General features: G+C 30.5%; 1 protein-coding gene across 1 annotated transcript; it reads right to left on the bottom strand.

Annotated features, from left to right (window-relative positions):
- Positions 1 to 531: 531 nt before the first annotated feature.
- On the bottom strand, positions 532 to 2,384 carry LOC135955855 (uncharacterized). The gene is made up of 2 exons (XM_065506225.1): positions 807 to 2,384; positions 532 to 742 (listed from the first exon to the last, which is right to left on the bottom strand). Exon 1 carries the CDS (start codon positions 2,336 to 2,338, stop codon positions 947 to 949), a length of 1,392 nt encoding a protein of 463 aa, XP_065362297.1. The 5' UTR covers positions 2,339 to 2,384; the 3' UTR covers positions 532 to 742; positions 807 to 946.
- Between the last annotated feature and the right edge of the window lie 23,845 nt (positions 2,385 to 26,229).

The following is a 26,229-nucleotide window of genomic DNA, read 5'->3' as shown; positions in this document are numbered from 1 at the left end:
CTTAAATTTGTTCAACATAGACTTATACATTGACCAGTTGCCTGATCTTTTCGCCTCGTTGAATAGTTTACGACAATTACGCCTAGTGTTCGCTATGTCTAAAGACCACCATGGAGGTCTTACCTTTCCTCTGCGAGCAGAGGGAGTGCATGTACGTCTTGTGGCCTCACTGAGAGAAAGTGTGAGCTTTTCCACAGCGCTTTCAATGTCCCTAGTGTCACCTATGAGAGGGGGTGAGGGAAGTAAACCATCAAGGATCCGCCTGTGATCATCCCAATTGGTTTTCCTCCTATTTAGAAAAGGCTTTTCCTTCTCAACTTCCAATTCTATTAAGAATGTCAGATACCTGTGATCAGACAGAGAGCAATCATCTGAAACCTTCCAATTCCTTATGAGTTGCGAGTGGCTTGCACTGACAAGCGTAATGTCCAGAACTTCTTGCCTATTTGCAACCACAAAAGTAGGTTCTGAACCTCGATTGACAACTACCAGATTAAAGTCTAATATGAAGTCTAGAATGTACTCACCTCGTTCGTTTCTATCTGAGCTACCCCAGATTGTGTGGTGAGCATTTGCATCAGCTCCGATAATTACAGGAGTTCTGGCCCTATTTGCGGCACGCATCATATTAGATACCAGGTTATTCGGTGGTGGTTCAACCTGGTCGTGCGCCATATAGCTCGAGAGCAGCCACACCTTACCTGCACCTGTCTCCCAAGCAGCAGCTACTGTATCTTCATCGCTGTAATCAGGAAGAATGAAGATATTAAGATGGTTCTTAACCAAAATGCAAGATCTTATTTTACCTGTGCGTCTTATGTACAAAAGTTTGTACTTTTTGGCGTTGAGTCCACGAATTTCGCCATTGTGAATCCACGGCTCCTGGACCAACGCAATGTCCTCCCCATATTTAGCAATGTGGAGGAGCAGGGCAGCCGAAGCTGCCTTAGAGTGGTGAAGGTTCACTTGGATCGCCTTCACCATGGTCTGGATCATATATGACCGTAACGTCGATGTCTTCTGGGTCTGATTCCAGAAGAACATCTTCATCCTCCACATCACCCAGAGCGCAGAATAGGTCCCCAACCATACTGGAGTGTGATTGGGTCTCCATTTTGTCCTCAGAGCTTGCGGGGTCGTCCAGTTTAATTTTGCAGTCCATATCCTGCGGAGCTTCCAGTTTAACACCAGAAGTTTCGGGGTCGAGCTTGTCGTCACCACGGTAGATGCGCAGCTTGATACTATCGAAACCATAGTAAATCTTGCTTTGCCTCTCACGTAGTGGCGCCAAGGATTCCTTGTTAAGGACTACGACCACCTTTCTATGCGCACCTTCAGGAGCGGAAACCTTAACCACCTTCCAGTTATGGGTTGGTAGATCGGGATTACCGCTCTGAATGTATGCCAGAATCTCCTCAGGTTCATGTGGCTCCGCCGGAATAACTGTGACTGATCTCGGTCTACGAGGTATCTCGTTTACCGGGATCACGTCCAGTTTCGCGCCAGGCCACAATTCCCCTAGGGACGCAATTGCTAATTTTAGCAGTAGAGCTGAGCGGTCATTGGTACACGCTAGCAGTTTTACATGGCCTTGATACCAGCCAGCATCGTCGTTTTGCGGGGATGGACCGGGATTCTCCTTGAGAATCTTCCAGTATACCCCCAGCATACCCTGACGGATTTTCAGCCATTTCTCCTGGGAGATAGCTCCGTCATCAACACTCCTGTCGATAATAGCCCTTACAAGTGGATTGCGAGCAACTTCACTGTAAGGCCTTCTTATCACACGAGCCTCTTGCTTCGGACGTTTAGTCTTCGGCTGTGTGTTTTGCTGCTGGAGCAGCTCCTCCTCTGAGCGTTGCCGCTTGGGCCCAGCAGATGCGCCTTGGTTCGCTGCATCTGCGCTTGGAGGAGTGTTTGAGCTGTCCAGCTCAGCCAGTTGAGCCTTAGCCCAACTTAGTTTCGACAATTCGTCGATGTTAAGCGCATCGGCCGACTTGGATCCAAGCCGGTCGATAATGCGCATGGCGGCACGCCTTTGCACGAAAGCCCTCCTGGATGGTTCTTTGCGAATGGGGGCGTTCGGTTCTGCCGTAGTGGCGGGTGGGGCTACGGTGGTTGGACCCGACTTCTGGTTCGACGATCCAACCTGTAGCATTTTCGCAGGGACAACTGTCTTCTCGACAGTGTCCAATGCAGGGGCTGTTGCTGGTATATTACCAGCGAGGGCTAATGCAGCTTTTGAGGTGCTTGGCTTAAAGTCCAAGGCTACCTCGCTGCTTTTAGTCAAACTGTCACCAGAAGGTTGGACAGTCGACTGTTTGCAATCAGCCAGCATAGGTTTCCCCTGCTGGCCTTTTGCTGTTTGTTTTTTGTTATTATTATTGTTTTGTATTGTGTTATTCATTTTGTTCCCACGAGTGAGCGCGTAAGGGGATGGACACTCCATGCAGGGACGGCGTACATGGATTAGGCGAAAACTGTATTACAACCGACCCGTGCCCTGGCGTCGGAGGGGAGCTGTTAGCGACTAGTTATCTTTAACCACTTACTAGCCATTCAGGTCTTCGGCACTGCTACCATCACCTTGACCTTACAAGTGGGGGGGAAAGAAAGAGTAGAGAGAGAAAGAACAGTTTTGGTCCGCGGGTAGTAACACTAGAAGAGAGAGAGAATGTGTTAGCACTAGGTAACCATTTGTCAAAAATGTATCACCAGTAATAACAGTATCCTAACACCAATTACATCCTACTGTGACCATTTGTTATAAAATGCATCACAGTATTATGATAGTCGGCTGACACATTTCCGTTTACCGACCTAGCTATGTCAAGAAGTTCAGACCATTTGTTAAAAATGCATCTTAAGATATTGACATCTTGACACATTGACCCCTTGTAATTAGAGGTGTAGTATATACTAGGGTGATCGATTCTTCGACATTGTTTAGAAACCGGTTTTCGGTTCCTTCGAAAAATTGCAATTTAATATAAACCGGTTTCGGTTTTTTAATAATAACCGGTTAAGCGTTTTTTATGGAAAATATTGAAACGCATAGATATAAGAAACAAAAAAAATTGAGTTATTAAAACAAAAAACTCACAAGTTCAGTCACTCTGAACTGCAGGGTTACACAAATTCTTAAAGAAACCTATACACTCACACATTTAGAAACAACAGTTATTTTTATAAGTAATCAGGAGCATTTTGCTGTTGTTGCTATTGTTATTTATACCATTTACTTTTGTATAAAAAAAAGTCAAGAAACCTTTTCAACATCCTCTTCTTAAAGACGAACTAATATTTCTCATCCAATTCGATAAAACAATTCTAAGTTTAAAGTAATATAAATGTGGCCCTACACTAAATATTGATGGTATGGCAAGACGACAAATATATATGATAGCATTTATATGATAGCAGCAATCATGCGAATTCTAACTGCAACATATTATGATAGCCGTAACCATAATATTGTAAAATAATTTGTAGTGTCATTAAAATGATTTTTGTAATGATGTACAATTATATTGTTACGAAATTGTACTTGAATTCAAATATAACGATTTTAAGGGCTGATTTAAAAGTAGCATAATGCTTTCAAATAACAGTGCTGTAATAGCAAACTGTAACATATCTGTGGGCATTATTAAATAAAAGCTTTCAGTTGATTTGACCGTAAGTTGGCAACGCTGTATTCGAATTCGAACTTTGACAGTTAAAGAGCAATCTAGAATATTCGAGTGCAGATGGCAGTGATATAAATAGTGGCAGAGGTTGCAGTCGTGAGTGAGTTTATCAGAGACGCTTTTCGAATAAACATCAACTGAGTGCCTTAAAGTGTGTTGTGTTTTTCAAGTAAATTCGTGTACATTATAAATTGTGTCTGTATATCTGCGAATTTACAAACGTGTATAAAAAACTCAATGTTTTTTATACACGTTTGTAAATTCGACTATTTAATTCTGTTGTTGTACATTTGAATAAATAAAGAGTTGTTACCATTTTCAAACTACTAAACGGCTTTTATTTGCAATCAAAAGTATCCGGTTTATTTAAAGGAAATAAACCAGCGTTTTAAGAAGGTTAAAACGTAACAATATTTTTCTCTGGTTGTACATCCCTAACTGTGACGAATATCATCAAGCTTCAATACTCTCAAGAGAGAAGCCAGAAGCTCCAAGAGGGAATAAAGGCAGCATTTTTGCAAAGATTTTGGAAATACCATACGGGGACTTCATGTCTACGAAAGCAGCTATCCAAGGATCCCGGTACGCCAGGATTCCAGATGGCAAATTTTACTGAAGTAGTAGTACGAATCTTTAGAACTACTTATGAATGAAGCAAATGAGGGGCCTGTTTCAGAGCACTTTGCAGCATCACAAATCCACATAATTGTATTAGTTACTTCCGTTGTCTTCCAATTATTTTAATCTGATGCCATTGCTTGTTAGGATCTTTAAGAGTAGCTTGTAAAAAGGATATATTCCGAAAGAATGACAGCTTGTTAGTTATTCCCAAAGATATCAAAGATCCATCAGTCTGTCATTGTTTTTACTGAAAACACTGGAAAGACTAGTTTATGTCCAAGTCAGGAATATCCTCTCACCTGACAACTTATACTTGAATATACATGCACTGACAGCGAGGTCGGCGAAAACAGCCATGCATGACGTGTCGGTAATAACGAGAGGACACTACAAAAAATCTTAAGGATTGGCCAGCATGTAACGAACTGGATTTTCTAAAGAGCAGAGATATACACTCCAATTTGGGTAAGTGAAGGGGCAACGGAAGTTGTGACAAGTGATACACCACAAAGTGATTTTATTGATCTAGTTCTGTGCAACTTTGTCGTAAATAAAATACGTTTCAAGCCTCGCTGAACATGTGCCATGATAGTCGCATATGCTGACGATGTTCTACTTCTCATTAAAGGGTAATCTCTTCCTCAATAAATGAACACATTCAATCTGTGCTTAGGGTTCTACCTTTATGGGCAAAGGAAAACTCCAAAAATATCGAATTATAAAAAGCAGAAGATATAGAATTCTTGAATTCAGACCGTAACGGTTGGATGGTACCATTCTGACAATTTCGAAAAAAAGCAGAATACCTTACCATAATTCCAGACTCTAAGCTCTCATGGTATCGGTATGCTGAGAGTCAAATGGGAAAGCCTATTTATATTTGTAAGAAAACTATTCAGAAGTGCTGGGAACTCAAACTATGCAAGGTTTGACTGGATGTACACTGCGGTCGTACAACCTCTTCTGACCTATGATACTCTTGTCTGATGATATGTACGTCCATTCTGGATAAGGTACAATTACAGGCACTAGCTTGTCTTGAAGTTATTGGCTGGAGACAATGCTAGACTTGATTTACCTTGCCTCGATATTTATGTATATGAAATGCATTTCTGTTAAGGCTGCTCTAAAACTCATGTTTTCAGGCGGACTAAAGCATGACCTCATTGAATACAGCATCATCTGAGGAGATCTACTATTGCCACTTGTAAATTAACCAGAATACTCTGGCAAGGAAAAGAGCCAATACTCTTATGGTTACCCACGCAACAACTATTACCGAAGCAGTTTGGATGAAGAGGAGTAGGTATAGACTAAAAATCACAATGTGGAATGACTCAGAGAAGTCATTACCTACTTTTACCGGGTTGATTCTCACAGGATCACAGTAGTTATAAAGTCTAACATATTAGGAAGGACGATTTTAAATAACAGTAGTATCACAACCCAGTATGCAAAATGATTCGAAGTTATATCGAAAATGAATCATTTTTTCGTAAAATTTTATCGATATCGACTTCGATATAATGTCGAGAATGTGCGTGTTTTCCTAAGTAGAGTGCAGAGCGATAAAGAGTCGAAAATCGTTTATTATTCTGATTCTAATTTTTATCGATATACTATACCTTTTTCGGTATTAAAAATGTTATAAAATGAATCGATTTCGATTAAATATATGAACAATTTCGTATACTTTATACCATCGAGCAATTTCTTCTTGAAATAATGCATATTCAATACCTTTATTATTAGCCAATAATGTTGCGTTAGATGTGTTTTCATTTTCAAATGCAATAAGCTCTGCACATATTTCTGATGTTTGCTGATTTTGATGATTCGAATTGTCAAAAACAACATCAATAATTGGCTGCGCTTTTCTTTTAAGGCGTCTTCGATCCATTTTTCGTGTTAAACTATATTTTTATGTATATGTTATTGATAGGATAAGAAATAAAATTTTATTTTCTCACTAATTGACAAAAAAATAATATGTATGTATATGAATTTGTCAATTTGTGAAAAAATAAAATTTGACATTAAAAAAAACTCGAACATTTTCGCCATTTCTACAAAATATTAAAATACGATATTCTAAAAAAATGTAGATTGGATAGAGCATCATAATAAATTCATATTTTCGATTTTAATTCGAAATAAGTTCGATAAAAAGAACTGACTCGAAATGTTGCATACTGGGAAGGTATCGCTAACTGCGAGCGCCCACGTAACATAACCTAATCAACATATGATAAAGCTGTCTGACTCCAATTAGAGAACAGTTATACTACCACAACTCAGATGAAAACTCAGAAACTATACAGGTAGCTCATGTTATGGTTAGTAATAAGCATACTAAATATTTCGCCAAAAGTATGATAAACTACTTAGTTTACTTACATCACCAAAGAGAAAACTTCTCTAGAATATGTGTGGCCATGAAGTAGCATATAAAGTCTGTCTTCTAATAAGGCATTTAAAATAGAAAATAACAATTGCTACTCTTTTATTTTTGATATCTATATTTAATATTCTCCGTATCAAGTTTTTGTACCTGTTGTTATTGTTATTTTTATAATATTATTCCTTTTGGATTATCCAAAGACTATTTACAAAAATAAACAATAAGTTAGTGTAGGTGAAGATAGTGTATAGTTGTTGTTATTGTTATGCCAGATCAAAATTAAGTAAACAAACTGAAATATACACGTTTTATAAGCTTAAATTTAAGTAATACGAAATATTAAAAAGTTGCCTGTTGGCTCCAAAACGTGATCCACTTGTAGTTCTGGAACAGATGATGCTGACACAACATAATAGAAACAAAAACAGGAATGTATGGCAAATTATGTAGAAAATAAACGAATAAAATAATACTATGAAATTATGAAGGCAATAACTAAAGAAATTACACAGCCTGTATAACCAATCCTACAAAACAGCCTAAGGAAAGACTGTTTAATATTAAAGAAATTTAAAAAAATATAGACATTTTTCAAATTTATTACTTCATATCCAAGCCGTGTTTAATTAACATTATTTACATAGTACATACATATAAATAAAAATATATCTCTCTAATACAACAAATAATTCTTAACATTTTTTAATGACCCATTTCAAATCAAGTTCATTGTAATTTTTTTTTTAAACAATTCCTTAATTTAAATCCATAAAATAAATCTTTAGCAAAATTGTCTTTATTTTAAGGCAGCCAGCTAACGAGACATCTTTTAATTATTTGTCAGTAGACAGTAAAACCATGAAAGAGAATAAGAAACGTATACAAAATTCAAAACTTTTGATGTCAATCATTCGTGTGTTAAAGCGTCAGGTAAAAGACCCTACAAAATATAAGAAATCTTCTACACTAACAAACTCACAGAGTAAAAATAAAATTTCTTGGAAAAAAAGAGAAATTTTTTCATTAAAAATTTTTAAGCAAAGAAAATCCAAAAAACGCAATGAACGCATAATGAAAATTTAAATTAGCTTAAACTAATATAAAAGTTAATAAAAAAATTCCACCTAGAAAAGGAAGAGAAAAACTAATGAGCGCATAATAAATGAGAAAAAAGAATGACTTTTAACAATATTTTAGGTGCTAATTTACGAAGCGAAAAAAATCGAGAAAAAACAAGTAAGAAAGTATGGTCGGTCAAGCCCGACCCTATAATACCCTACACTATGAAAATGAGCAAAAACATTTTTCTTTTAAAATTTCAATAATTTATATTCGTGAGTTAAGACCGATAAAGTCCAATTTCGGGAGGACATTTGCATGGGGGCTAGGTGAAATAATGGACAAATGTATGTATCAAATTTCATCGAAATATCTTCAAAATTACGACCCGAACTTTGCTCACAAGGTTTACAAGGACAGTCAGCCAAACAGACATCGTTTAATCGTCTCAGAAAGTGTTTCTGAGTCAATCGATGTAATTTAATGTGGGTGTTAGCATAAGCGTAGCTAGACTATTACTCTGGGGTGGGCAATTGTCCTTCCAAATAGTAAAAATAAACATTTTTTTTTATAAAAAAAAATAATTTTTTATTAAGCTAAACTAATATATCACAAAAATTCAGTTTGCTAACATAACTACTTCATTTTTAATATTTAAAACTGCTAATTTATTTTATAAAATATTTTTATATATTTAACTTCCAATAATCAACTGAAGGAATAGAATCCGGCAAATCCAGATTTTAGCTTTTACCTTATGTTGATTTTATATAAAAATCTTCAAGAACACTTTTAATTACAGCGTAATTTTTAGTTACTGACTTACAATTTTCATATCTACAACTCCATCTAGTTATGCAAAGGCTGTTTATTTGAAGAGCTTGGCTTAGGCTTTATAAATCATTATTATTTTCTGGTTTCAAAAAGTGAATGCATAAAGCATCTATGCTAATAATGTTTGCGCTGATGATATGTGTGAACACGAATCCACAATAACTAAGTTTAGCCTGTCGGATAAACAATGAACCAAAATGGCTAGCGGATTTGACTCCTTTATTTTAGCTTGTAAAAACCATACATTACAAGTGCTCCGTTGTACGATTGGCATTGGGATATTTTTTAACTTTTTGGGTTCCAAAAACTCCATGATTAATGTTCTAGGGCACAGGAATCTCATAACGGAACAATCTACAAATCCAAAAAAATCTTTCTTCGACATTCCAAATTTTTATCTGGGGTGGGCAGATGCGAGTCTGGGGTGGTTTTTCACCCCCCTATCTACGCCAATGGGTGTTAGACTAATATTTTTGGGCGTTACAAGAATTGCACAATCCCAATATACCCTCCCCACTAAGCTGATGTAGGGTATAAAAATACAAAATTTAACACGTGAAAAATTAAAATTATTTTTGTTGGCATACGACTGTAAATAAAAGAAGAAAAGAAAATCTTTATGATTTATTTAACTTACAAAAGAAAAAACACTTACAAAACAAAAATAAAGAACTCACAAAAATATAGAAAATAAGGTAAGAAAGTTTAATTTTCATCGATTGATTGACACTTCCAAATACCAATTACATGGGACAGTGGGCAAAAAGTGAAGACAAATTTAAGCCAATAAACAATAAGAGAACCAGTATATTAGTTCACACAGTTGAACATTTATATATTTTAAAGGCAGATAACCAATAAAGACAAAACTTTATTTGCTGTTGTCCTTTTTTGGTACAATTTTCAAAGAAACTGAAACCAAAACAAAACTTTGTTCTTTATATTTCTAACAATTTTTTTTGGAAAGAGGAATCCAATAATTATTTGTTTTTTCTTTTGTTCGAATAAAACGAATAATTCGAATAAGAGATTTCAATTTGTTCGAATAATATGATTACATGTTTCAATTCGAATTATTCGAATAATTAAATTTTTTAAAATAATGTAAAATATTAAGTTTTTTCTTAATAAAGTAATCGGCATACAAATGGCTGAGATATAATGAAAAAACCGGAACAATCTCGATGTTAGGCCTATTTTTTATCTATATCTGGATTACTAAGTCATTAATGTAAACAATATAGGTATCAAATAATTTATATTTTAAAGTCCATTGCAATGATGTAATTTGAAAATATTTTTTAATTCGATTTTTTTGTCATAAATTTTGTTTCACTAGTAAATTTAAAAACAAAAAATTGTAAAAAAATTAAAAAAAAATAATTTCGACAAAAAAAATTCTTTATAAAATTTTTCGAATTATTCGTTATTCGAAAATGGTAATTTTTAAATTAATCGAATACATTTTCTTAAAAAATTGTTCGATTATTATTCGAATGGATACCCTAGTGTTATGTGTTGGATTTTATAAAACTTTTATCAAACCATAAAAATAACAAAAAATAAACTATCGTAACGACCATCACAAATACAAACATAACTAAAAAAAATGTATTGTTTATTATTTTGTTGCTGCTGTTTCTTTCTGGAAATGTAATTGATTACCTTCAAATTCTTTATGTGTTGATGTTTTGACTTTTGTTTCCGGTTTTGACTCTTTTTTCTACGTGTCGTTGTTGCCCATAATAGTTTGACACTTGATGCACTGCAATGTCGTTGTTGCTGTGTTGTATTAACGGTGAAGTGTTGAAGAGCTGCCACATTAAAATTTTGTTTGCAATAAAAATAATTTTCTGAAGGAAATTTGAGTTATCGAAGAATTTTCTATACAAAATTTATTAACTTTAGAAAGATATCAATATATTTTCCAAAGAAATTTAAATTTATCGATAAATCTTCTAATGATAATACAAGTTATCGATAAATTTTCCCAAGTAATAAAAAATTTTCTAGTAAAAACAAAAGTAATAAATAATTTTTTTTTAAGAAAGGTAAAGTTATCGATATATATTCTTAACATTATTTATTGATTGATATTTTTTTAGTGAAAATACAAGTTATAGATGAATTTTCTTTAGAATGTAAACACAAATAAGACAAATAAATCCATTCGGTTTGTCCGGTGGCCGAAATTCGACCACTTTTAAAACGCTTTTTATGGAAAGAATTTTGAAATAATTTTTTATATTGTGCATATCTATTTTTTTATTTATAAGTATTTATAAAGGTATTTACAGACGACAATATTAAGTATTAATATTTGTCAAAAACTCAAGTATCATATTATTTGAAAATCTAATCTAATTTTGGTTTACAGATTATTGCCGTCTGAAACTATCCTAATTAAAATCAACTGCTAATAAGTGTTGTGCTTTCTTTTCGGAATGTATTTCCATTCCATACATCATTTTTTCGCGAAAGAACGAAGCCTATTGAAACTGGCTGAAATCGGTTCATTATTTCACCTAACCCTCATACAAATTTTCTACCGAAATTGGACTTTATCGGTCATAAATGTTCATATTCCAAATAAGTTACATATATACGAAAGTCATATCACAAAATTTTATAATGATCGGTCCATAATTAGTCATAGCTCCCATAGAAGGCCCGCTTCCTATAATCACTTTAACAAACATAAATCTCTTAAGAATAAATAAAATTCGACAGATAGAATTCATATAGACATGACCTAATTTCATGGCGGTCGGTCCATAATTAGTCATAGCTCCCATATAAGGCCCTCTTCCAAAAATCATTCACGAAAATTAATTATTGAAATTTTAAAAAAAAAAAAAATGTTTTTGCGGATTTACTTAGTGTAGGGTATTACATGGTCGGGCTTGACCGACCATACTTTCTTACTTGTTTTTTTTCACTTTTTATTGGCAAATAGATGTGTAAATTGATTTTTAAAAGTTAAGCAGCCAAAACCGTAAGAATGAAAACACAAACAAAACAAAATATATTTGTTAAAGATAATATACACATAGTTTTCGAAGACATCCTGCTAACTGACCAAAGCAAAAGGCGCCAAAAAAGTTTAAAATTCATGAAAATAAGAAGAACAATGACAGAAAAATACCCATCAAAAACCATCAAGTTATTAGCCATTAGAGAAGTGGAAGAGTATAAAAAGAATTATATTTTCATTTAAAAAACGTTATTTTCGTGTGATTCATCATGGATGACACTCCTTAAACATGTTGTTTTTTTTTGTTGTTAGTTTTGTTTTGTTTCATCTAGTTTTTAAGTATTTTTTGTAACAACATGTTTTATGATGTTACAAAAATAGCAGCAACAACAAAAACATCTATGATAATGACTACAACAACAGCAAAAGTAGTAGCACAAATTTGTGGCAACAACAAAAAAAGTATTCAAAAGTTGGAATTTTTAAAACACATACTCACGCTCTCACTTACGCGTGCACAAATGTAGAAGTATAAAGTTGTGGCTCAAAAAACAAACAAAAAATTTAAAAAAAAAACGTCCTTTTGAAAAGTTACAGAAACATTCATAAATTTTCTTTTTCAGTTTTTTTTGTTGCTGGAATTCTTATTGCATGTAGTTGTTTTTGTTATTTGTATCTTTGCATAATTAAGCAAATGCATGCCATTGTTATGTTCTGTATATGTGTTTGGCTTACAAGCAGAGTTTTAAATGAATAATTTCAAAAAATACCTTGATTCGTATTGTAATGAGATAAAGCTATTTAATAAATACAATTGTTGAATGTGTTTTATTTAAAAGCATTTTTCTTGATTCGAATATTGGGTATCACATGGAAATTCTCAAATTTATTTTACATTGTGCAGTGAACGTATGAGTAATATTTATTTAAAGTAATAAATATTTAATAATTATACGCCATAGAAGAAAAACTTAATATTTAAATCTCTGTAAGATTAAAATTCTCAATTTATTTGAAAACATTAGAGGCTATCGTTAATTTTGTATAACAAATTCAAGTGGATAATACCAAAAAGTATATAAATTCTCTTTAGAATGTTAAAGTTAAGCATAATTTTGCAATATAATTTCCATAAAAATCTATGCAATTTATTAATTCCTTTAAAGTCTGACTTTTTAAACAATAAACGATAGAAAAATCCAAGTAAAAAACACTTTTACTCCCCAGTATTTGTTAAAACCATTAATATTGTTGTTTGTTGCTGCTGTTATTTCTTTTTGGTGTTTCTACTTAGTTCTTGTTTTATGAGCAATTTTCACACCCATCATAAAATACATTTTAATTTCATTTATAGAAATTGTTGTACTTTTTAAGCTGTAAGTACAAGTAATAGTATTGGTATGTTCCAATGTCAGTGTGTATCTATCTATGTGAGCGTGTCTTGTGTATAACTTAATCATGGTAAATAAGGCAACAATCTACACCTTATAATTAATTTCCTTTTAACACGCACATTCATTATAATAATTTCTGTGTTTTTTTTTCATTCTTTTTGTAACTTGCTCATTCTTAACTCTCCCTTTATTTTTGTGTTTCTTTGTAGCTGTTATTTATAAATAAAACATAATTTGTTGCATGACATTTTAGCAAGTTTATGTTATTTTTTTTTGTTTTGCTCTATCTTCTCCTTATTTCTTGGAATTTTCAAATTAATAGTTTTTAATTTGTATCCTCAAAGTTGGGTAAATTATTAATTATGTATGTGGAGTTCTGAAACAGTTTAAATGCTTAATCATAATCATAATTGTTCTTTTGATGTATTAGGAAGCTAATGAGCTTGATAATAAATTGCTTAGGAACACTAATCATATCATTTATAGCGGTGAATAGTTTTAACTTATTTATTTGCAAGCAAACTTAATGCTCGTCATGTTTCTTGTGAAGCGTGCATAATATTTAAAAAGACGAATGAGTAATGGAAATATTTAACCATTAATCCGTTGATATAGGATAAAATTAATAACTGATTTGAAATTAATACGTTTTCGTTATGTTTCTCATAAAAATACAAGTTATCGTTAATTCATCTGCTAAAAATTATACTAATCAATAAATTTGTTTAAGAAATTATACAACGTTTAATTGTTTGTTTGTTTATTTGTAGAAAATTTGAGTTCTCTGCAAATGTTATACAGCAAATTCAAGTTAAAATTAAAATTATCGATGCATCGAAGTGAAAATTGTTATTATCGATAATTTTTTATAAAAAAATTCAAGTTATCAATTATCGATAAATTATTTAGAGCAAATTGAAATTATCGAGAGAAACAGAAAATTATCGATAAACTTTTTAGTGAAAATACGGATACAATTTTAACCCTCCGTTACTCGAAACTGATCTAGTTGATACAGACATTTTTACAGCTATTTTTTAATAAAAATATATTTTTACTGCAATTTTATTTTTATTGTTCTTTAAATACTTTGAATTTAATATTTTTTTAATGTATTCGAAATAAAAAGTGAAGAGATTATTTTCAAATGCGCCTTTCTTTTATTGATATCAATTTGATACATTGCGACTAGTCTCGATTGAAAATGATTGCGACTAACGGAGGGTTTAAGATGATTTAAATTATCGATACATTTTTGAGCGAAAGCTTAAAATTATATCGTACAGCTGTTACAGTACATGATCCCATTTAAAGCGGATCACTATATAAAAGTGTATTTTTGTCAGAATGGAGTCTATAAACTGACAGCCTCAGTACCACCATAGGATACATTAACCCAATCATCCGTTTACCTGAAACTGAAATGATTAACGAAACTACTACAATGAATACAACAGAAATTGAAGAATTCCCTACTACGATCACGACCTTTGACACACGAAAACGGATAATAAACATTAAGACTCGCGCAATTAGAGTCACAATTGGTTAAACTTAATGTTTCTGTGTTGGGTGTAAGTGAAGTGCGGTGGTGTTGTAGTGGTGAAATAATATCTGCCAAAAGGTAATGTTGTGATATACAGTGGGAAAGAAAATAGGAGCGAAAGTGGAGTATCTTTTATAATCTCGAAGGATATTCAAAAATCCATAAACAGCCCATTTTTTCAGCAATGTCGGAAAATTCATCATAATCGTTCAATGCTACGCACCAACGGAGGATGCTGAGGAGTCTACTAAAGATGAGTTCTTCAATCAGTTAACTGCTACAATCTGCAAAATACCAAATCGTAATATTCACTTGATGACAGTAGATTTTAATGCAAAGATTGATAGTGACAACCATGGCTAAGCTCACATCATAGGAACACACGGCATGGGAACTAAAAACAACAATAGTGATCGATTTACAGAAATATTGTGGTTCAATCTTCCCTCACATAGATATTCATAAATATTCGTGGTCATCTCCAAATGTCAATACGCGAAATCTGGTAGATCACACGTGTATTCGTCGAAAATGGAGACAGGAAAGAAATCAGTTAAAACAACAGCAATTGGGAGACTAAAATCTAAAACTACAATACAACACCGTAGCAAAGACCGTTAAGACAACAGTCCGAAAAGACAAAAGAAAATATATACTTCGAAAATATAGCTATTGAAGTTGAAGCAGCTGCAGGAGCGAATAATATGAAAGTAATTGCTATAAATAAATAACACAGTGCAACGGTGCAAAAAACTCATGATAGTATAGATTCGATTCTACTACAAAAGGGTAGTAAAAACCTATACTCAGTTTGGAGAACAGCTAATACTGCTTAGCTATATATGGCGATAATATTGCTAGGAGACCATCAAACAAATTTCAGTTTGGTTTGCAAGCCAGCCAGCCGGACGGACGGACATCGTTCAATCGACTCATAAAGTGATTCTAAGTCGATCGGTATACTTTAAGGTGGGTGTTAGACTAATATTTTTGGACGTTATAAACATCTGCACAAACGCATTATACACTCCCCACTATGGTGGTGTACGGTATAACATTATTTGTATAATTTTATAATATATAAAATTTAAATACAATAAAACAATATATATTCGGTTTCAATAAACAATTTGATAACAGCAAAAAAACAATCAGAGTCAAATTCATTTCATACTACATGCTAATTGGGAGCTTAGTTTTCGCCGCAATTTTAGCATAGAACATACCAATTAAAATAAAAAATTAAATATAGTCAGTTTAAACTATTATATAATACATTCATATAGTAGTAACATTTTAGTGTTTCTAAGTATTATTCAAATCATCTTGAATAAAAGTTTTAAGGGTTTTTGTTTTTTCAGTCGTGGTTGTCATTCTCTTTGCCAAAATTTTGAAGTCCATGAAGTTATCGATAAATTTTTTCAAGTTATCTATAAATTTTCCATATAAAATTTTCTATTTAATATTTATGTGTATAATATTCCATAAAATCGATAATTTTTTTAAAGAAAATTAAAATTATATAAACTTAAATTATCGATAAATATTTGACAAATTTAATGTTTTGATCAATCTTCTAAAGAATAAAAAATTGAAATAATAAAAAAAATTAATATTTTATCTTTAATTTCAGGTAAAATTTTAAATTTAAAAAAAAAAACACCTCTGCATTCCATATTTCTAAAAAAAAAACATATGTAAGTAGAATATATTTTATTTTCGTAATAATCCATGGAAGTATATTATAATATTATACAAACTCATTGCAACCTACCTACCTAAAATACTAAATTAAGCTAGAAAATAATAATTTTTCATAATATTCAACATTTTGTCTGCCCACAATGATGATTTGCATAAAACTCAAAAATTAATAAAAACGAAATTGTAATATTATAAAAAAACAAAAAACTAAATCCCAATGTGATAAATATTAATAATATTTTTAAAGGCCTTAAGTTTTATTATCGTGTGACACATAAAAAACATGACCAGCAAAAGATAAAATAATTCTATTATATCCATGTGACCATAATCACCACCAAACATCATTAAACATACAAATACTTACAAAACACGCACAGATACACAAACACATGAGTACTCATAATAATACACTATAATAAGGACACAATGAGGATGACAATGACAATGAGAATATAATAAGCCACATTAAAACACACTCACACACATACATACATCCATAGATACATACATAAATATTTATGTATAAGTGTATCTGTGTATGTCTGTATTAATATTTGTATCTATAAAATTAACATTATAGAGCATTAGCTATGACAGCCAGAAACCATTTAAAGATAGAGAGGAAATTATTTTGAAATATCAAATAGAGCTGCTACTTTCCCCATCAAATCATTGACATAAAAATAAAACAACAATCAACAATTTCATAAATTTTGAAATTAACACCAAAATGTACAGCAGGGATATTTTAGGGTCTTTTTGGTTATTACGGTTATTAATTTCTGTTTTTCTAAAGATAATATCGCTGGCTTAACATGCATATTTTAAAATTGTACAGGAGAGACAAAAAAACATTCAAACTTTTTTTTGCGTAAATATTTTTGAATTCTGTAAACGCAATTTTTTTTTGTATTTTTCTTTGTTTTCGATGTGCGTAAAAGCAAAATGATAACATAAGTATTTGCCGAGATAAAAGGTTTTTTGGGCTTAGAGCTTTTTCTATTGCTTAGTTTGTATTTTTTCTATGGACTTAGGTCTTTTTCTTAGAACTTGTCTTTCATTTCTTATTTACTAGTTTTTATATCTGGATTACTAAGTTATTAATATAGACAATATGGGTATCTAATGATAGAAATTTCAAAATCCATTGCAACGATGTATATACGGCTATGGTAAGTTGGACCTACAATGGGTCAAAATCAGGAAAAATATATTTTAACCCGAATTTTTTTTTCATTAAAAAAATTTTAAAAAAATGTTCAAAGAATTTGGAAAAAAACTCTTTTAGAAGGATATATGTATAAGATTCGGCACAGCTAAATATAGCTCTCTTACTTGTTTTTCACTAATAATTTAAAAAAAATTAAAAAACTTGAAAAATAAAAAATTTGGTAATTTTTTTTTTTTTTAAAAACAATTTTGAATTTTTTTTTTAAATTTTGTATACATAAAAATATTTAAAATTTGTATTTTAAAGAACAATTTGGTGAAGGATATATAAGATTCGGCACAGCCAAATATACATAGCTATAATACGTTTGTGTAGATGTTTGTAACGCTCAAAAATATTAGTCTAACACCCACCTTAAATTATACCGATAGACTCAGAATCACTTTATGAGTCGATTAATTTTGAAGACATTTCGATAAAATGTGGTATATACACTTTTTTTAGGCCCAAGGACGAAGCCTATTGAAACTAGCTGAAATCGATCCATTATTTCCCCTAGCTCCTATACAAATGTCCTCCCGAAATACTTGGAAATACTATGGAAATCATGTCACCTAATTTCATGTCGATCGGTCTATAATTAGTCATAGCTCCCATAAAGGGCTCGCTTCCAAAAATCACTTTAACGAGCATAAATCTCTTAAAAATGTTGGTATACACATAAAATTCAACGCAAATAACTTTGATGGCGATCGGTCTATAATTAGTCATAGCTCCCAAATAAGACCCTCTTCCGAAAATTACTTTTTTAAATTTTAAAAGAAAAAAATGGTTGGGCATGACCGACCATTTTTTCATACTTGTTTTAATACATGTCATTGAACAATTTGACAGAAATGGTTAAACTGTACTTTTTATAGGGACTTAGAGCTTTTTCTTGTGATAAATTGTGATAAATTGGACTAAGCGCTTTTGCTCATCACTACAAAACAACTACAAAAAGCGAGATAAATCCAATTTTTTTCTTTGTAATCAATGTATTTTTACTTATTCTACATTACTGCATTTAAATCTCAATTTCTAAAAAAGTGGACTTGGAGCCTTTGCATGTTAAGCCAGCGGTATGAGTCCTTAAATATGTATTGCTTTTTTCATGAAAGTTATTTAAAATTTATTTAAATGATTAGAGAAAAATCCACCAAATTTCATTGCCATTTAAAGGTTAAATTTAATCTTTACATTTCATGCCAAAACATGTTTTAAATATCATATTTAAATATAGATTAAATTTAACCAAAACTTAATATTATTATAATACAATACCATACATAAATGAGTGATAAATTAACAAAATATTAGATTTAAGGATTTTAAATGACACAAATTCGCGTGCATTGCTAAAATAAAATAAATTGTTAAATGATTGACTTTTATCCAGACATTTAAAATGCGATAAAATAAAATAAATACACGAGTAAATGTTATTGCAAAAATAAATTTACATTTTTATGTTGAATTTAAATGTTAATTCATTCTATTTGTTCTTTTCTTCTCAACGAAATACCTTTAGGCATTTTAAAAAGTTTATCACTTGAGCATCGCAGTTTTTGCTGTTGCTTTCATTCGTTTAATTTCTTTGGCGTTTTCGTATGGAATTCAACAAGATTTACTACTTTATGTCATACAACAAAATCTGGCTCGTTTGTCTTTTCTCGCGACTTAAAGATGCAACAACAAGAGCAGTAACGAAAAATAAGCCTGGAACAAAAAATGGCCTCATCAAAATCTAAAGCACAAAACTAAGATTTTATTTCTTTCACATTTCTTTTTGTTTTATAAATTCATTGTTGAGTATTTGATATTGTCGTTTAAGTTTTTTGCATAAAAAAATAAAATGAAAAGCATAACAAAAAAACTTTTGCAAATATAAATTGTTCTTATTTGAAGTGCGTGTGTTGGTCAGGCCTAAACGTAAGAAACTTTATTGTTGTTCTTAAATTTGCAAGTATTTCAAAGAACTTATTTCTATCTTATTTTCATTAAGCAGCAGGAAAATGCACTCTCTACTGTAAGTAAATACGATTCTAATAGTCGTATAGCTATATTAATTAATTAAAATTGTTATTTCTTTAGAAAGTTTCCGATGAATTTTCTAAGGAATATTGAAGATATAAAGCAAACATTATAGAATTGAATTTTGTATTGAAATTAAAAGTTACTGTTAAATTTTCTGTAGAAAAATAAATTTATCGATAAATAGTCTATAGAAAATTTAAGTTATCTATAAAAAAATTAAAGTTATCGAACAATTGTATGTATTAAATTAAATAAATCGATAAATTTTCTTTAGAAGATTATATTTATCGATAAATTTTCTACAGTAAACTAAAGTTATCAATAAATGTTCTATCAAAAATAAAGTTATCAATAAATAATCTGTAGAGGACTTAATTTATGCATAAATTTATCAACAAATTTTCTATAGAAAATTAAACTTATCGAAATATTTTCTATATAAAATAAAATTTATTGAAAACTAGTCGATAAATGTTCTATAGAAAATCAAAGTTATCGATAAATTTTCTACAAAAATTTATGTTATCAATAAATTTTCTATAAAAAATTAAAGTTATTGATAATTTTCTAAAAACAAATTAAGTTACAGATAAATTTATTCTCAAGAAATTTAAAGTTTTCGATAAATATTCTAAAGAAAATCACAGTTATCGATATTTTCTATAAAAACATAAAAGTTATCGATAATTTTCTAAAAAAAAATTAAGTACAGATAAATTTATTTTTAAGAAATTTAAAGTTGTTGATAAATTTTCTATAAAAAATTAAATTTATCAATAAAATGTTTATAAAAAATTAAATTTATCGATAAATATTCTTTTAATTTTCTCTAAAAAATTTAATTTATCCATAAAATTTCGCTATGAAGTTTAAGTTAGCGATAAATGTTCTATAGCAAACAATAATAATAATAATTATCGACAAATTTGTCATAGTAATTCAGAGATATTCATAAATTTTCAAAGAAAATTATTAGAAATATCGAGCAATTTTTAAATCATTTTTTTGTTATACATCATTACAGTTTATAGTCAAAATAGTTTTAAAACTAGTTCCACAGTCGTTTCAATTTGTTAAAATATTGAGCTTGTACTTGTAGCTTGCTAGCGTTTCCATAAAGTCGTTGCACTTTCCTATAGATTCTCTATTTTTATTATATTTAAGTTTCCTGTGTGCCGTTACATTTTCCATTTTTTTCCTTCCACCACATCTTTGGTTTGAATATTTATGCATACAAATTAAATTTTTTTTTTGTTCATTTCACTTAAGACATTTCTTTGGTTGTCTGTCGTTTTCTTTTAAGCTTTACTTAAAGTTCTTGTTTAGCTTTACTTTTAAGGATTTATTTGATATAAATTTTCTTGTCGAAAGTAAAAGAAAAACAAAAAAAAAATAAAATTTTACGTAATTTCAGATAAACTCATTCACGTTTAGACTGCCAACAGTGGTTGAGATGAAGGAGAAAATTAACTAAATAAAAATTTAAATGTGGAGACGTTGCTTCCTATTTATACTGCTTTTGATAGGCAATCTATATTGGTGAAAATTCGATTATCGAAAAAATGCTAGATTTTTTTTTTATTTTCAGAATCTTATAGTTAACTTTTCAAATGAGATTATTATAAATTTCATGCTAATATTACTACAGCATTACAATGATGATTTCAATTAGTTTAACTTGGCATGCCCACTGTTTCTTTAATTTCAAACGTTCGTTTATTTTTAACGTCTTTAACTAAATACAAAGTCTTGTAATGTTTATTTAGCTTTGTTTAATTTTCCCAGGCAGTTGATGAGGTAGTTTAAGACGTATTGTAAAATGTTGCATATTTATTCTTTTACCGGTGGAAGAGAAATGAGAAATCGCATTAAATAACTGGCAACGAGAATTCACAGCACGGAAGTAATGCAATTGTTTTGCAGAATCTCAGGAGCTTAAATTTTTAAATCAAGATTGTTTTTTTGTAAGAAAAATGGAAATATGTAAAAACGCAAACATAATTGACTATATAATGCATTTTCTTGAATTAAAAGGTATCGAAAAGGTAAATTTGTAATAGAAACTTTAGCGATAACTTATATTTTGTATAGGAAATTTAACGATAACTTGCTTTTTCTAAAGAAAATTTATAGACAACTGAAATTTTCTTTGAATTAATATGATGCGTTCATGTTGCAATACCTGTTAAAAAGTATTTAGAATGAAGTGATTGGGAAGTTTTGCCTCACGGTCCAGACCGTGCGCCGTCAGTCTACGATTTTTGTTTCGATCCATGCAAAACGATCTCTCTGGGATACGCTTCACTTTGTAACAGAAATAAATGAAATTAAGCCCAAAAATATTTTATTTATATGAAATAAACTCCAATTATTTTTTCTTTTTGATTTTACTTCATTTGGGAGTTATTTTATAATTAAATAATTCCCAATGTAAAAATGTAATGAAATTTTAAATCATTCCAATTTTATTGGGACTTATTTAATTTTCCTAATTTGGTGGTATTTCGTGACGCCGTCCTAATTATCTCGAAACAGAATGTTCCATAAATTTAATTGTCTATAGAAAATGTATCGACAACCATAAAATTTATTGTTAACTTTAATTTGTTCAAGAAAATTTAACGATAACTTCCTTTTGCCCATAATATTTATCGGTATATTTAATTCGATAACTTTAATAATTTTAACTTTAAATTGATAAAGTTTTTTGTTTCTAAAAAATGTCCCGTTAATTAATATCTCCTCTGGAAAATGTCTTGTTAACATGAATTTCCCCAGAAAATTTATCGGTAATTTTAATTTTCTGTAAAAAATGTATCGATAACTTGAATTTTATGTAGAAATTTTCCGTTAATTTGCAATTATTTTGAAATTATATATAATTGAATTTTGTTTAGAAAACTTATCGATAACTTGAATTTTTTTAAGAATATATCGATAGCATGCACAAAAAATATTAATATTATATTATTTTGCACCAGTTTCTACTTTGTTCACACATAGTATGTATTTATCAAAGGTCCTTTGTTATTCCTAAAAGTTTTTATTAAAACCAAAATATAACATAATGTTGCTTTTTTTCCACTCCAACCAATAATCAAATATTAATCGTAATGTTTTCTACCATCATCATTTGATTATCACATGCAATTAAGCACCACTAATTGTACTTGTATCCCTTTTTTCCCCCTACAATGCAGCAACGAATAAATGTCAATGTAAACTTTATTATAATTAAGTGACAATTTGATGGGATTTCAATATTTCATTTTATTTTTATTTGACTTAATGAGAGAACAAGTAAATAAAATACAACAAATTAAATATAAAATCACAACAATTATAAACATTTACAAACATTTGTTAAAAAATAATGTTTTCCTTTTTTTAAAAATTATAAATAAAAAAAAAAAGAGTAAACACCAGAATATGCCAGAATTAAATTAATTACTGAATCAATTTAAAATCCATTGGGAAGATGAGTTTGGATATTTAAACATTCCAAAATAAACACAATTTAAATATAATTTGAAATCCCAATGAAACCTTTTTCATCTCTTCTACGCCGACCATGTAACTGCGTGTTTGTCTGTCTGTCCGTAAATCTGTCTTTGTGTATTTCACAGTACTGCTGTGATTGTTTTTTTTTGTATATGTTTGTGGTGGAATGGAGGTTGTAACGGAAGGAGGGTCCAACAAATCGTTGTTAAATTACTAAGAACAAACAGAAAATATATATATAATTCCAAATAATTGACCTTTTTTGATGGCGGAGTGGATAACAAAATCACACCAAGTTTAGGCATGCATTAAAAAACCTATTTTTTATATTTTTGTTGCCCTTTTTCTTAATTTTATTGTGTTAAACCTTTGACCCATAATAACACGAGTAAGCTAAAATATTATTTAAATGTAGTCTAGGTCTGTTTTGTATTTCTTTTTGGCTTTTTGTTGTTTCTGTATAAATAAATTTTATTGTAATACTCGTAGCTCAAAGGATATTTAAAGACGACAATAATATGTTTGTGTTTGTGTTTGTTGTTGTTGTTGACTGCAATTACGATTTAAAAGTTTTATAAATTCCACAAAAGAGCCGACGTTGTAGAAAAAAATGTAATTTCCTTTAACTGCTGGTAATGCAGAAAAGAATCAATTTCGATTGTTGTAAGTATATGGCCGCGGCGAATTTTAAATACCCTTTAGTTATAACCAGACTATTCAATATTTCGCTTCGATTTTCTCAATATTTAAAGAAATATGATTAAGTCTTTGTATTTTTCGTATATTTTTCTCAACAACTGGGAGATAAATATATGATATTTATCACTGATCCTAAAGTGTACAATGAGAGCTGAAAATATTTTATATAACTGGATTATGTTGTTATTAAAAATCAAAGGGCAGCCAGAAAATGTTTTTCATTATGTATAATAACATCATAAGGAGTCCTTTTTTATAACGATTCAACTAAACGTTCGGACCAATAAAATTATTCCCAGGGTTGGCAAACATGATACAGTTATACAGAAATGGATGCCATATACATCTCCCTGGATACATCACAATTTTGGTATTCCAAAATATATGTATTCAGAATTGTATGAAATACGAGCAGATAAATTTGATATGATTTCCGTACATTTGTGTTGAATTTTATTTGGATAGCTATGAAAAATTGTTGACCAATCGGTATAAAATTTGGGAGTACGAGTTCAGATTCTAGGTATGTATATAATTATGAGAACTTAACTATTTTCAGATAGGACACTTATGTGAGTGCTGTACAAGTGTATTATATATTTGTCGTTCTTTCCATACCATAACCATTTTGATATTTTATTTTGTTTGTTTTCTATTACTAAAACCTGCTGATGCATATCAGTATAATTTGTGCTAAAGAGTTTATTTTTGCGTAGAACTCTTAGCCTAAATTCAAAGTATCTTCAGGAAAACCGCTGTTAGTATATTTTAGACATTTTCTATTTTGAAATATCCTTATAAAATATAAATATAAAAGCATTTTACGTTCCTTAAGAAAATTTTCTTTTCGAAATCGACGAATATTTTGAAAAAAGTGGACCGGAAGTAAGGAGAAATTTGAAATTATTCAAATGCTTATAACACGCTAACTATACTTTATATAGGCCTAATCAGAGAGACACCATAGAGTCACTTTTAAAGATTTCTAACTGCCTCTCAGGCAGTTAGAAATGGTAGATATATTTACAAAATATTTTGATTCTGTCCCACTAATGCACTGTATTGTGTCTCCGATTACTAGAACCACTGCCGACAATATATTTTATATTGAAAGCAAAAAATCGGCTTGCAAAATCGTGGAAAATATTTATTTTCTCATTTGTCGTAAAGCTTAACAAAAGCAGGATGTCTGTCTTTAAATTTGTTTTGACATCAGCGAGTAACTGAACTTTTAGAACAGTTTGTTTTGAACTAAGCTATCTGAAAACTATACATACTCTCCTCAATCTTGAGCTTCTGTTGTGCCGCCAAAATGGCAAGTACAACCGACCTGGTAACGAGTGTCTAAAGTCATAAAAAATTAACTTTAAAGATGTCTAAAGCAAAAAAAATAAAAACAACAAACGACAACAACTATAATAACAACAACCATAACAGTACTCGTAATAATAAAAAGAAAAATTTAAAAACATTTTAAAATGGCATTTTTTCGCCAACTTAAGTATTGTTAAGTAAAACAGAAAATACTTAAACAAAAAGGAAAACTTTAAATTATTCCCTTTTATTTCTTCTTTATCGGTATAGTGACCAACTCAAATAACTTTTGGCTAAATGGATGACTGAATGGCTGGTTGGTTGGTTGGTTGGTTGCTTGACTGACTGACTGACTGAGTGGACTAAATGGCTGTTGAATTATCAACAACAACAGCAAGTACCACAGCAATATTGAAATAACAAAATAATAAATTCAGTGTCATCGTAAAGTATGTTTGTAAGGGAGTTGCTACAGTATTAAAATCCTTCATAAGACCCGCCAAAACAACATTTTATAAATAAAAGTAAAAAAAAATTAAAAACAGTCAACCAACCAACCAATCCTACCATGTTTGTTACTTTTAAAGCTTTTGGCTAAAATTTTTAGTCCTGTCGAATTACAAATAAAAATCTTAAAAGCCTGAAATGAAACTCTGTATTCCACCTTGTTGCTGTGCTGTGCTGTTCGTTGGTACATTTGTTTGTTTGTATTGCTAAATGAATTTTGTAACTGTTTTTCATTGGGACGGCTGGATTTGGTGTTGCGTTTTTTAATGTTTGTTGAGAGACTATTTTTTTATTTTACCTCGTTTTTAGTTTAAAGTTTGTTGGGCTTTGTAAGTTGAAAATACTCTACACAATGTCCATTCTTTGCGGCAACTAAATGAATCGTAAATTCACACCAATTATGCGGGTAAACATAAACTGAATTTGCATACGATTAATTCTGCTGCCTTTTTTCGTTTTTGTTGTCTCTCATTTTTCATTTTTTTTTTTGCATCTTTTTTTTCTCTGAGCTGCCTTTATTTTGTAGGAAACTACGGCTAAAATATTCAGAATTTACAGACAAATAGAGGTGGATATTCATACATAGTACATACATTGACTTATGCTTTTTGGTGGCTATGTTGACATATAATGGTTTTAATATCCTTTATACTGATATACAGTGGCTGACAATGGAATGGCATCTATTCCAAATATTTAATCATTTCAAAAATTATCAAAAAATTTATATGATTTT

Source organism: Calliphora vicina, chromosome 1 (assembly GCF_958450345.1).
Source record: "Calliphora vicina chromosome 1, idCalVici1.1, whole genome shotgun sequence".
In the NCBI taxonomy this organism is placed as follows: domain Eukaryota; kingdom Metazoa; phylum Arthropoda; class Insecta; order Diptera; family Calliphoridae; genus Calliphora; species Calliphora vicina.
Note: the sequence above shows the minus strand (reverse complement) of the source record. Positions and strands in the feature narration are given on the sequence as shown.